Below are 14,248 nucleotides of genomic sequence, written 5' to 3' on the forward strand. Positions count from 1 at the left end.
TTTGGTACTCAAAAGATTCTCAGTTATTACATTTGATTACATGATTTTTTTATACCAAAAACTTAGCAAGCGAGCGTCGTGTGCACCATTTCTACTATGATCGTAAAGATTCGAGGTGCTTTATGATAAATGATAGTCTAATAATATAATTTGCAGTAGTAATGGAGAAATGTGAAAGGTGAAAGTCACAGCCACCCTAAAACAAGACCTAACACTATATCCTTGGCAAAAAAGAGACATGGCATGGGTGGTGTCGCGACCTAATTTTTCGGGGTGTGAACCACCTAGGGTTTGGCTAATGGATTACTAAGTCTTTAAGCTTAACTCGGGCTCTCCCAAGCCCATACCAAATTGCGACTTAGGTTTAAATTCTTAACATGCAAATGATTTTTAATTAGGAGTCGCTACTAATCTATTTTTGGTGGGTCGATTAGAAACCCAAGTAAAGTAACGGGAGATTTACTTTACTCCTACGAACAAGAGATTTATGAGTTCGGGGACTTGGTTACACTAGACTATCCTAGTGCCCTTTCGGTACCTTTTTATTTCATTTTTAAAAAAATGTTTGGCAATTGAATTGATTTAACTTCCTAATATGTGAGGTGATTATACATGTACGCATACCACCAATTTAACACTCAAGAAAGCAATTAAATATTGCAAAACATACCTAGGAGCAACGAAAGCATCTGCATTGTTAAATCAGAATTCACATCAGCAGCCCTAGATATGATTTCTAATTAACATGCAATTTCAATTTTTGTTTTCACTTTATTTAATGAAAATCATGACTTATGCAATGCATGTTAATAATCTAATATGACATGGCAGCATGACCTAAACTATATGACATGAAGAAATGCAATCTAAATGACCTAATTCTAATGACATGCAATGCGATGCAATGACATACAAAATTATTTAAACTAAGATGACATGCCGCATATAATTTAGCACGCGAGTTATATGTCATGAGACATTTATTAAATGATTTAGTCTAATGACGAGAAAGTTCTAATGAACCTAATAAAAACTAAATGACGTGCATTTGATATTTCTATTTAAAAATGCGAAAATGATCTAACTAGATTAAAATTCTATCTAATTTAAACTAAGGATTAAATCACATTAAATCCTAATTTAAACTAAGATATTATCTTAATCTAACATGTAATTGATCTAATATGCAATGACATGCGGAGCAAGCCCTAATTCTACATGACATATGCATGATATTTTTTATCTTTTTTTTTATTTAAAATTCAAAATTTAAAATTGCCACGTAATTAAACATGTAACTAAAATCCTAAATGAATGCATTTTTTTTTTATATTTTTCAAATTGAAATCCCTATCCTAGATATGCATGATAACAAAAAATATTTCAAAAACAAACTGAATCCTAATTCAAATATTTTTTAGATTTTTTAGTGGTTTTAAAAAAAAACAAGCAATTATCAACTAATCATTAAATCTAAACAATCAAGATATTCAATCACATGAAGGATTAAAATAATCGAAAAAATAACCTGTTGTCTCACAGGTCAAATTAACGATTATCCTAACCCTAATTATCACGATAAGGAGTTCAAAATAACTAAAAATCTGATCCGAATTCTTACGGATCAAATTAATAATTACATTGATTCAAAGACTTAAAACACTATCAACAAACCCCAAAAGTTAATATAATTAAAAAAATGATCCGACATCTTACGGATCAAATTAATAATTACAATAATTTTAGGGAAGACCTGTGGATAATGCCTACAAAATTCATGAAATAAAGATCACTCCTAAACTTAAAAGAAATAAATAAAATAAAGTAAATAGAAAAAGAAAATAAAACTACCTAATTTCCCTTTCCTTTTCTTTTTTTGTTTTTCTTTTCCTGCTTTCTTCACCCACGGTTGAGCAGCTTCGGTGGATCACCGAAGGTTGGGTCGTCGGCGTTCAGAGCTCCGGCGAAGACCAGCAACGGACTGATCGGCGGTGCTGGCGGAAGACTCCGAGTGCGGGTGTCGCGATGGAAGGCAGGCCCAGCTGGTCACGGGTCAGGCGAGACAGGAGCGGCACGGGCGAAGGAGACAGCCGGAGTCGGAGTTTTGGCGCGGACTGGGCGGCAGCAGCAACAGGGAGGCGCGGCGTCGGTGACCGGCGAACAGCGGGGTAGCGGGTCGCAGCGATGTTGTCCCACGGGTGCGTAGTGGCTCGGCGTTCAGTTCCGGCGTCGTGGGTCAGCAATCAGAGCAACAACGGCGACTGGGCAGAGGTGCTGGTGCGGTGGAAGCTGGCGTCGCGGTGCCGGTGCAACGCACGGCCGGCGCGTCGGGGTCTCCGCGAGTTGCAGCGGCGGCAGGTGAGGAGTGGCTCCGGCGTCACGAACCAGCGCGGATCGGAGATGAGGCGGAGCACGCGGATTGGCGAGGCAGCAGCGGAAACCCGGCTAAAAGCGCCGGCGACGGGGCCGGCGTGGGTGCTCGCGGACGGAGGCCGGGAGGGGGCGACACCGCGGGCAGTCTGAGATGCGGTCGCTGGACGCCGGGCGCGGCGGTGCTCACAGCTGCGGAGGCGCGACGGGTCGGACGGCGAAAGAGTCCGAGCGGCTTGCGGTTTGATGGCGTCGGCGCAGCGCAGGCGCGGGTGAAGAGAAGCCGGTGGGACAGAGGATGGGGCAGCGAATGTGTAGGGAAGATGATGAACAGTAGGAGTCAAATCACCTTTTTACTTTTACCTTTTCCCCTCTCTCTCTCTCACTCTCCTGCTGACCTTTTTTTTGTTTTCTTTTTTTCGACCCAAGAGAAGCCGTGAACCCCCCTCTACGGTTTGCTCTCTTTTATAGGCCAAGACAAAATGCAATTCTTTTGTGAATATTTCATCTGACGAAAAGATTGTCTATAACCTCCTAATCACAAAAATCCTTATCTCAAAAATATTCTTCCCCGATTTCATCATCAATTGATAAAAAATAAGATTACAATGCGATTTTTTTTAATTTTTCAAAAACCATAATATCGCATCAAATCTTAATTTTTCACAATATAATCAATTAAAAATAACGACGGGCTTGGGTTAATTTTATCCTTTCATGGGCCTAGCCCGGCCTATTAATTTAAAATTCAAAAACACCAATTCGACCCATCCGCCACCTAGGTCCAATAAATAAAATGCAAAATTAGCTATGCGATTAAATTTTTTTTCAGGGATAAAATTAACCCATAATTTTTTATGCGATAAATGACTAAATAGATCGCCAAAATTTAGGTGTCAACAGGTGGCATCGGACTTCCCCCATTATCGTTCGCCTATCCTGAGGAGCTATGCACTCTTGGGTTCCGTTTATTTTGGAGAGAACAAATGATTTAGGAATCATTTTCTAAAAACAATTGCTTGTATCGCGTAAAACAATTAATTAATAAAATTTTCATTAACAACAAAAAATTTATATCTAAAATTTTTAATGGAGGATGAAAATATTTTTGTTCAATTTTGTTTTCGCAAGTTATATGAGCTATCATTTTTGGAAAATTGTTTTCCTTCATTTTTCCATGAATCGCACACAATTTGTGTGCATTTTTTTTTTTTTTTTTTACAGAAAATGAATGATTTGAAAAACATATTTATAAAAATAATCACTCATATCGCTTAGAAAAATGAACGAATGAAAAAAGTATCATCGTTCAAGAAAATATTTAGATATAAATTGTTGTTGGTAATAAAATATTTTTCATTGATTAATTATTTTAAACGACACAAGTAATTACTTGTCAAAGAAATTTTCAAATAATCTATTTTTCGTGAGATAAACCAACTCATGATCCTTGTCATAGGGAAAAAGAACAAGGATAATGACATCACAAAGAAAAGGAGAGGATGGTCCGACAACTGACGGCAGTCCACTTCAAGACTATTACGACATCATTAGAGAACTTGCTTCTAACACATAATCATCGACAATACGTATAGCTTGAATTTACTAAAACCGATCTTAGCATTCTCCCGCTAATTCCCACCAATTTCTTGTTTTGTTTTTTTTTTTCGCCTTCTCGTTCCCATCACCTTCAACCTAGAATGCTGGATGCAGTTACATCTCATAGGGTGTCCAGTCTAGACATCTAAAGCCGCCAATTTTTGGGGGCCTAAAACTATAATCTATCTCTCTCTAGACGCCACTTTTAGCACCTCCCTGGCAATGCACAAAACCGGGGTACAGAGCTAACATGCGGTTCTGTGTAGTGCCATAAGGCATGCTAGCTTTGAAATTGACTTTTCACCCATACTCACTCACCAAGCAATAGATTACTATATATGTCTACCCGTTAGTAGTTGGTGCAAGCACCAACGTGAAGCCTCCTATTTCATTGTTTATCTTTGTCTTCCCCACCCTAGGACGGATCTCTCGCCTATTTCCTCTTTAAGCCTTTGGACCTGCTGAGTTCTATGTGTGTTCTCACATTCCCTCGCAACAATGCTCGATTCATAGCCCCATCTTTTCCGCACGTACATAAATGCATTCCCTCGCAACAGTGCTCGATTCATAGCCCCATCTTTTCCGCACGTACATAAAAGAAGGAATATCAGGGACGCGTCCGTTGATAATTGCCTCCGTTCTTCGACTCGTCAATGGAGGGAGGAGATGTCTACAGAGTGAACAGGAGCCTGCGTGCGAGTGCCTCCGGGGCATGGAGGAACCGTGGGATGGACGAGGCGTTCTCGGGGTCCCTATCACGCCGAGGCGACGAGGATGAGGACGACGAGGAAGCTCTCAAATGGGCCGCCCTTGAGCGGCTCCCCACATTTGACCGCCTGAGGAAGGGCATCCTGACCACCTCGCGTGGCGGAGGGGATGAGGTCGATGTGCTGAACCTCGGCTTCCAGGAGAAGAAGAAGTTGCTCGAGAGGTTGGTGAGGGTGGCCGAAGAGGACAATGAGAGCTTCTTGTTGAAGCTAAAGAACCGCATCGCAAGGTAAAAGATATTGAGAAATGCCATGCTAAGTGTGGCTTTGTTTCACCGAAAATTTCATTGTAAAATAAAATATTTTCTTTAAAAATCACTTTCTAATAAAATGTTTAGCTTTCATTTATTTGGTGATTTAAGAAAAGTGATTTCGTTCTTGTCAAAAGAGAAAACTATCTTTTCTCAATTTAAACTTGTTATTTTCAGTCCATGAAAAATGTTTTCCATAAATCGATTAATTTTCCATCATCCAAATATTAAAAAGTTGGAAAATAATTTTCTGAAAATAGTGTTCCTTCAAACTAACAAATCCTAAATGATGTGGTAGATTTTACAATTTTTTTAATTGGATCCACTTATATATATATATATATATATATATATATATATATATATATTCTAATCCCTTTGTGATTAGTCTTTCATAAAAGCAATGATAATAACTTGTTTGTTCTATAAAATGAAGCAGCAAATGGTTAGTAAGTATTCAAATAAGTGCATCATAAGGGTAAATCCGTCACATCATAAACCTAGAATTCCTTAGCAAATTACTGATCCTTGATCAACGAAAGACAAATAGTTCAAATAAGAGTGGGTATTCCAAAACTAATTTGATAGTAAGGTAGGTTAGTCACTCAAATAAAGATGGATAAATTCGAAAAAGAAGAAGAAGGTAAATTGAAGATGTTGGTAAGAAAGACAAATAAAAGGTACTAAAAGATTAGAAAAGTTGATCTTCTGTCAAATGATTTAGTAGTTTTATGAAAGTGTTAGTATGTTGGCAACAAATTATTGAGAAATTGGGAGACCTGTCACTTTTTTTAGAAATAGTATTTTGACACTTACCAACTCTTTCTGTAAAAACATATCCCCTTTTTTTGTGGAAACAGGATGATAGAATTGTCGTAATTGGATTGCCAAGACATTGAAAGAAGCTGCCAATTGATAGAATAGAAGTTACAATGCATTACCTTACCAATCATAATGAAATTGCAAAAGTAATATTTTTCCTCCGTTTACCATGGTAACTATTCACACAAGTGCCTATTTGCTGTAATTAAGCATTTGTGAGGTAGTAATGCAAAATAAATATTTCTTTTCTTTATATATATTTTTCGCAAAAATTGTGTTCGACTGTTAAAGCAGTTTTAGTGACATTTTGTCCAATTATGGTTCTTACGAATGTGGTTTTCGTTGTAGAGTGGGAATTGATCTTCCTAAAATTGAAGTGAGATATGAGCATTTGAATGTGGAGACAGAGGGTTTTGTAGGAAGCAGAGCTTTGCCCAATTTTATTAACTTCGGTCTCAATTTTGTAGAGGTAATCACCAGCACCAGCAAGCACATCAATCATAACAAGCGCACTTTTTTATTTTTCATTTAGCAGAGACAAGACAATGACCGTTTATTATATACAAATGCTCAAATGTAGTAAATATGTTTCTGTCTAATATTTTCTTATTCTTATTCTTTTTTACCTTTTTCCTTTTGTTGTTGAAGGGCATCTTGACTTCCCTGCACATCCTCCCTAGCAGAAAGAAACACTTGACTATCCTGAAAGATGTTAGTGGGATCATCAAACCTGGCAGGTGGGCAAATTAAACCAAATTAAAAACAACTTTAAATCACATATGAAATGGAATCTCACTTCTAAGTTCAGTTTTCTTTTTTGTTTTTTTTGGCTTGAACCAAATGACGAAGATTTTCTTTTGTTTCCTTTCTTCTTTTTCGCAACCGGTTTCTGATTTGCGTTCCGTTTTTGCAGGATGACATTGCTTTTAGGTCCTCCTAGTTCGGGGAAGACCACACTTCTGTTAGCTTTGGCCGGCAAGCTTGACCCCAAACTGAAGGTAAATGCAATTATTTCATTTAATTTCACACCTTTTTTCTTATCCGATTTCCAACGTGTAGTCGCTGAAACTAAATCTGTCTCAAAGTTCACTAAAATACAAATACTGTTACTTAGACGACAGGAAAGGTTACTTACAATGGACATAGCTTCAATGAGTTTGTGCCCCAAAGAACTGCGGCCTATATAAGTCAACATGAACTTCACATTGGAGAAATGACAGTAAGAGAAACTCTGGCCTTCTCTGCAAGATGTCAGGGGGTCGGAACTCGATATGGTACTTAGAAATCTTTCTTCTTCTATTATTTACATAGTCGGGTTTGAATACAAGATATCTGTATAATGAGAAAAAGGTGGATCCTTTTGTGGCACTCTGTAGATATGTTGGCAGAGCTATCGAGAAGAGAGAAAGCAGCAAATATAAAACCAGATCTTGATATCGATGTCTACATGAAGGTACTGCTAATAGTCGCTTTTCTCCCATTTTCCAAATCAAACAAGGATATGGAACACATCATGCATAAGAAAACTCGACAAGGAACAAAGTGTTTTTGAGTACAACACTGGCATAGTTCCTTTCTTTCTCACGGGCAGAAAACAGTGTTGAGTTTACTTGTGGGGTCTTTTGTGGTGTAAAATCCCCCAGGCTGCAGCAATGCCAGGTCAGGAGGCCAGCGTTGTGACAGATTATGTTCTCAAGGTAACCTTTGACAAGGATCACAAAAAGTAAGTCACACAAACAAATTTGGAGGAATAAACGTTTGATGAACATGTCCATTTTCCACAGATTTTGGGGCTGGAAGCTTGTGCAGATACCATGGTTGGAGATGAAATGATCAGGGGTATTTCCGGAGGACAAAGGAAGCGTGTGACCACAGGTTAGTAGCAATTTCCATCGTTGTAGATACCGGGAAATTAATATACGACGTTCCCTCTCTAGTCTAATCAGCAAAATTGATCACTGACCTGCATTTGCCAGGTGAGATGCTGGTCGGGCCCGCAACAGCATTCTTCATGGATGAGATATCTACTGGGCTGGATAGCTCGACCACGTACCAAATAGTGAAGTCCCTGAAGCAACTCAATCACATTTTCGAAGGCACGACCGTTATTTCCCTTCTCCAGCCAGCTCCAGAGACTTACAATATGTTTGATGACGTTATTCTACTATCTGATGGCCAGATCGTGTACCAGGGTCCTCGTGAGCAGATCCTAGATTTCTTTGAATCCATGGGATTCAAATGCCCCGAGAGGAAGGGTGTTGCCGACTTCTTGCAAGAAGTACGTTGAAACATAACAATTTTCCACCTTGCAGATTTTAGGAGATCAAAAGCATTCTCAAAGCAAGTGTCTTGCAATAACACATTTTCCTTTTATATTGATAGGTAACATCGCGGAAAGATCAGCAGCAATTTTGGGCACGTAAAGATGAGCCTTACACTTTTGTCGCAGTTTGGGAGTTCGCAGAGGCATTCCATTTGTTTCACTTGGGAAGGAAACTCAGGGACGAACTTTCCACTCCTTTTAATCGAAGCGAGAACCACCCAGCTGCTTTGACTACCGAAAAATATGGTGTCGGAGTAAAGGATTTGCTGCGAGCTTGTGCCTCAAGAGAACTCTTGCTTATGAGGAGAAACTCCTTCGTTTACATTTTCAAGATCTTTCAGGTAAATGCGGGACTTCAATTCTCATTTCAAACTTGAACTAGCTATAACACGACTCAACTCATTTATCAGCTCACGGTTGTCGCGTGTGTTGTGATGACCCTCTTCTTTCGGACTAAGATGCCTCGGGATACCGCAATTGATGGAGGGCTTTACATTGGCGCATTGTTCATCACTCTCGATATGATCATGTTCAACGGAATGGTGGAGATTAGCATGACAATTGCCAAGCTCCCGGTTTTCTACAAGCAGAGGGATCTCCTCTTTTACCCGGCATGGGCATATGCTCTTCCAAATTGGATTTTAAAGATCCCTATCACCTTTGTGGAGGTTGCAGTTTGGGTGTTCACGACCCACTATGTCATCGGATTTGATCCACATGTTGATAGGTGGGAAAGAAAGGGGATAAGTCCACTGTTGAACGATGGCAAATCCAACATCGCATTCGTAAAATTTTTATTGTTTCGATTATGAGGTCTCTGTGTCGTGTTTGCAGATTGTTCAGGCAGTACCTTTTGCTTGTGCTCGTTCAGCAAATGGCATCAGCCTTATTTCGGACAATTGGGGCAGTGGGTAGAAACATAATTGTTGCCAACACATTGGGGACATATTTTCTTTTCATTTGCGTTGCATCAAGTGGTGTTACTCTTTCAAGAGGTATAGTGTACAGTAGAATTCAAAACCTTTTTTTCTTTGGCCTTCTTTAGTCACGAGGAGTGCTAATTTCGAATCCTCATACCAATTGCAGAGGATATAAAGAAATGGTGGATTTGGGCTTATTGGGTATCACCCCTAATGTACGGCCAGAATGCGCTAGATACTAATGAGTTTTTATCATCAAACTGGAACCAGGTGAAACCTTGCAATTGCTCGATGCCAGAATTTCGTATTTCTCCATGAATATCGTTTCAGACCACTTGATTTTTGTTATGTATGCCATGTGATAGGTTCCCTTCAATTCAAGTTCCAATGAAACACTAGGAGTTCAATCTTTGAAGTCACGTGGAGTTTTTACCCATGCCTCCTGGTATTGGATCGGAGTTGGGGCAGAGTTGGGATACATTTTGCTCTTCAACATCACGTTTTCGATGGCTCTCACTTTCCTTAACGGTAAGTGGATTCCAGTTTCTTCTTCTTTAGGCTTCAGTCCATTGGAGCTAGCCTAACTTCTCTAAGCAATTTTGCAGCCTATGGCCGATCTCAGGCACTAAAATCAGAAGATCATCAAAGCAATGAAAATGATCATAGAGAAGGAGGATTGGTTCAGTTGGCGTCTCGGGGTTCTAGTCACCAACAAGCACCTGGTAATAGTCTCATTGTTTCTTTCAGATTTTATTGTCTATTTTTAGCAGGTGGGTGATGAACAAAAGACTAACAGTAGAGGCTGAAAAGAGCAACTGTTTTTGTCAAGGACTTGCGTTATGTCTTAACCAACGTTTTCTTTTCGGATTTGCAGTGAGTTCACCCAGATCCTCGTCTACAAGTCCCCAGATGGCCGGCATGACTAATAGGAAAAGAGGAATGGTCCTGCCATTTGAGCAACACTCCATCACTTTCGATGAAATCAAGTACTCAGTTGATATGCCACAGGTAAGAGATTCAAGTTGAACCATGAGAAATCTCAAGATGGTACCTCTTCCTGATAGAAGCATATATAGTCATACCCGAGTATTGCCATTTAATTACCTTGTTTTGTCTATGTTGGCAGGAAATGAAGAGTCAAAGTGTTCTCGAGGATAAATTAGTGCTCTTAAGGAGTGTAAGTGGTACTTTTAGGCCTGGTGTTCTCACAGCTTTGATGGGTGTCACAGGTGCTGGTAAAACTACTTTGATGGATGTGTTGGCTGGCAGAAAAACTGGAGGATACATCGAAGGAAACATAATGATTTCCGGGTATCCAAAGAAGCAAGAGACATTTGCTCGGATTTCTGGCTACTGTGAACAAAACGACATCCATTCACCTCATGTCACGGTCTATGAGTCATTGATTTACTCTGCATGGTTGCGCTTACCTGCTGACATCGACACTGAAACCAGAAAGGTCGGCCTCTATCCCTCGTTATGAACTCTTCAAGTTTTCACTTCTTTTAAAGTCCAAACTTATGGCTCTTTTTGTCTAGCTAGTTGTGAAGTCGTAATCAAGAGTCATTCTTATCCATCATATCATTTGTATTTCAAAAAACCTTTACAGATGTTCATTGGGGAAGTCATGGAGCTTGTGGAACTAAATCCACTGCAACAAGCCTTGGTCGGTTTGCCTGGTGTCAATGGTCTTTCTACAGAGCAACGAAAAAGGCTAACCATAGCGGTTGAACTAGTAGCAAACCCCTCCATTATTTTCATGGACGAGCCCACATCTGGGCTCGATGCAAGAGCTGCTGCTATTGTCATGAGAACAGTAAGGAATATAGTGGATACAGGGAGAACTATTGTGTGCACCATCCACCAGCCCAGCATTGACATATTTGAAGCTTTTGATGAGGTGAGTAATGTCACCACAACCTAAGTACAAGAATTTGTCCATAATGCTATTGATAAATGAGCCATGTACCTCTGCCGTAGCTTCTCCTATTGAAACGAGGTGGGCAAGAGATATATGTTGGTCCGTTGGGTCGTCATTCTTGTCATCTAATCGAGTACTTTGAGGTACGAGTTGCTTGGCTGGTAAGGTTTCAATTTCCCTTTTTCTCAAAGTTCACTAAATCACCAAGAAGAGATACCTTCATGTGAAAGGGAATCCGAGGAGTTAGAAAAATTGAAGACGGTTATAATCCAGCAACTTGGATGCTTGAAGTCACAACACCAGCACAAGAACTTGCCCTGGGGATTGATTTTGCTGATTTCTACAAAAATTCGGACTTGTACAGGTGGGTTCAGTGCATTCTGAAAGGACCAGATTTTAGCCTTGTTAATGACCATAAGAGGCAACACTCACATAGATTGCAGAGAGTTAGATTGACACATCCTGCAATTTTCCAGGAGAAACAAGGCTTTGATCAAAGAATTGAGCGTACCACCTCCTAATTCCAAGGATCTCTACTTCCCCACTAAGTATTCACAGTCAACTTTCACCCAACTCATCGCTTGCTTATGGAAACAACATTGGTCTTACTGGCGCAACACAAACTATACAGCCGTTCGGCACCTCTTCACAATCCTCGTGGCCTTAACTTTCGGGAGTATGTACTGGGATACCGGATCTAAAACGTAAGTCCTGCCTAGACACGTAAAAGTTTTAGCCCGTGTACCATCAAACTGGATGTGTGTTCATCAACATTTGGATCTTGCAGGAACCGAACACTAGACGTAATTAATGCAATGGGCTCAATGTATGCCAGCTCTATTTTTCTTGGGGTCCAAAATGCATCTCCTGTGCAACCAGTTGTATCGGTGGAAAGAACAGTTTTTTATAGAGAGCGAGCTGCCGGGATGTATTCAGCCGTGGCATATGCTCTAGCGCAAGTAAAATTTTGCTTCGCAATGATCCCCATCTTCTCTTAAAAATCAGTATTCTAATTAACTGTTCCTTACGTTGTCCGAATCCCAATATTGTAGGTTCTGATTGAAGTCCCCTACATCGTTGCACAAGTCATAACATACACCCTCATAGTTTATCCGATGATTGGATTCGAATGGACAGCTGAAAAGTTTTTCTGGTTTTTGTTCTTCGAGCTCTTCACTATGATGTCATTCACCTTCTTTGGCATGATGGCAGTAGGCTTGACCCCTAACCATCATATCTCCAGCATCATTTCCTTTGCATTCTTCTGTCTATGGAACGTCTTCTCGGGGTTCCTAATGCCACGAACCGTAAGTTCTATCCAGCAACCATTTCTGATTTTCTTGTATCTTTTTCCAACATGGTATTGATGCCTAATAATGAGAGATTACCTTTACTTGCTATATCTTTAACAGAGGATGCCTGTTTGGTGGAGATGGTTCTATTGGGCATGCCCAGTTGCTTGGACTTTATACGGGTTGGTGGCCTCGCAGTATGGTGATGTGGAGGACATGCTTGAGGACTATGGCGGTTCAGTGAAACAATACATCAAAGATTACTTGGGTTTCAGACACAACTTCCTAGGGGTGGCCGCCGGCATGATCGTCATGTTCCCCATTCTCTTTGCTTGCATTTTCACTGTTTCCATCAAGGTGCTCAATTTCCAGAGGCGATAAAAGTTTTTTAGCATTCGTTTTGACTTACGGCACATGGCTAATAGCATTACCATCGCCAATCGAAGAGGCGTGGGTTCTGCACTCATGTTATGAACAGGAGCCTTGCAGAGATCATTTCCAGTTTGAACTACTGATTTTAATGAAGGGCAACTGATTATGAGTCAGTCAGTCCTAATATCCATTTCTCAACCGAATCAATCTGTGCAATATTTAGACATCGAGTAAGATTACAGTTGTTCATGTCATGCGGATGAAGTATTTTAGAGGAAACAAAAACCAGACAAGATCAGGATAATATAATTTGTCATTTCTGACGGTATAAACGTCATTTCTTTGGCCACAACACAATTTGGCCAAAATTTTTTAGCTTATATTGGAGCTGTAGCAAGATGAAGGTAAAAGTTGCATGTTAATAGACATACTCATGTCATCGCTAGTTCAAACAGCTCTTGTTTTTCTCCTTGAACCTAAACGTAATCTCTTTTATAATTAAAGTGACTTTGAACATTAAATAGAAGATACCACCGCAGGCGGTGGTATCGCCCAATTGGATAAGGCTCCCATGATCCTTTATGAGGAGGAGAGGAGTTCGAATCTCACTGGCCGCACGGGATCTTAAGTGTGATGTCAGAGTGGTTGGTCTTCTGCTAGCGTCTTCCCGGGTTTACCTCGCCGGTTGCCGGCTGTACGGGGGTTTCCGAGTCATCAAAAAAAAAATTAAATAGAAGAGAAAAAATTTAAAAGAAAAACACTTAATCTAAAGACAAATGCATAATTATGGAGTGATTATTTGAATGGGTAATGAAATAGACTATGCAACTGATAGAATAATTAAATACTAAATCACACTTTTGTATTAATTGAAAGGTGTCGCGATCTAATTTTTTCGGATTCAAAACTAGGTAAAACTAGATTAATGGATTACTAAGTCTTTAAGCTTAGCTCGGGCTCTCCCAAGCCCATATCAATTCGCGACTTAAGTTTGAATTTTTAACATGCAAATGATTTTCAATCAGAAGTCGCCACTAATCTATTTTTGGTGAGTCGATTAGAAACGGGAAATTTACTTTACTCCTACGAACCAGAGATTTATGAGTTTGGTTTTGGTTACACCAGACTATCTAAGTGCCATTTCAGTACTTTTATTTCATTTTAAAAAAAAATATTTGGCAATTGAATTGATTTTAATTTAACTTTCTAACATGTGAGGTGATCATACATGTGCGCATACTGCTAATTTAACACTCAAGAAAGCAATTAAATAATGCAAAACATACTTCGAAGCAATGAAAGCATATGCATTGTTAAATCAGAATTCACATCAACAATCTTAAATATGATTTCTAATTAACACGCAATTTCAATTTTTGTTTTCACTTTATTTAATGAAAGTCATGCGATGCACGCTAATAATCTAATATGACATGGCAACATGACCTAAACTATATGACATGAAGAAATGTAATGATTAAATCCAATCTAAATTAACCAGGACGATTTAATTCTAGTGACATGTGATGAAATGCAATGATGTACAAGATTATTTTAACTAAAATAACATGCGACATACAATTTAATATGCGAGCTTATATGTCACGCGAC

The 14,248-nt window shown here is 39.5% G+C and overlaps 1 protein-coding gene across 1 annotated transcript; it reads left to right on the forward strand.

Annotated features, from left to right (window-relative positions):
- Positions 1 to 4,480: 4,480 nt before the first annotated feature.
- On the forward strand, positions 4,481 to 12,821 carry LOC104423163 (pleiotropic drug resistance protein 1). The gene is made up of 24 exons (XM_010035632.3): positions 4,481 to 4,966; positions 6,158 to 6,278; positions 6,458 to 6,546; positions 6,723 to 6,807; positions 6,924 to 7,083; positions 7,186 to 7,262; positions 7,453 to 7,506; positions 7,594 to 7,684; positions 7,786 to 8,087; positions 8,192 to 8,473; positions 8,543 to 8,859; positions 8,967 to 9,127; positions 9,219 to 9,322; positions 9,418 to 9,580; positions 9,658 to 9,774; positions 9,927 to 10,060; positions 10,179 to 10,511; positions 10,662 to 10,952; positions 11,033 to 11,116; positions 11,204 to 11,337; positions 11,450 to 11,677; positions 11,761 to 11,932; positions 12,026 to 12,280; positions 12,386 to 12,821. Exons 1-24 carry the CDS (start codon positions 4,623 to 4,625, stop codon positions 12,644 to 12,646), a joined length of 4,359 nt encoding a protein of 1,452 aa, XP_010033934.2. The 5' UTR covers positions 4,481 to 4,622; the 3' UTR covers positions 12,647 to 12,821.
- The last annotated feature ends 1,427 nt before the right edge of the window (positions 12,822 to 14,248 follow it).

Source organism: Eucalyptus grandis, chromosome 10 (genome assembly GCF_016545825.1).
Source record: "Eucalyptus grandis isolate ANBG69807.140 chromosome 10, ASM1654582v1, whole genome shotgun sequence".
NCBI lineage: Eukaryota > Viridiplantae > Streptophyta > Magnoliopsida > Myrtales > Myrtaceae > Eucalyptus > Eucalyptus grandis.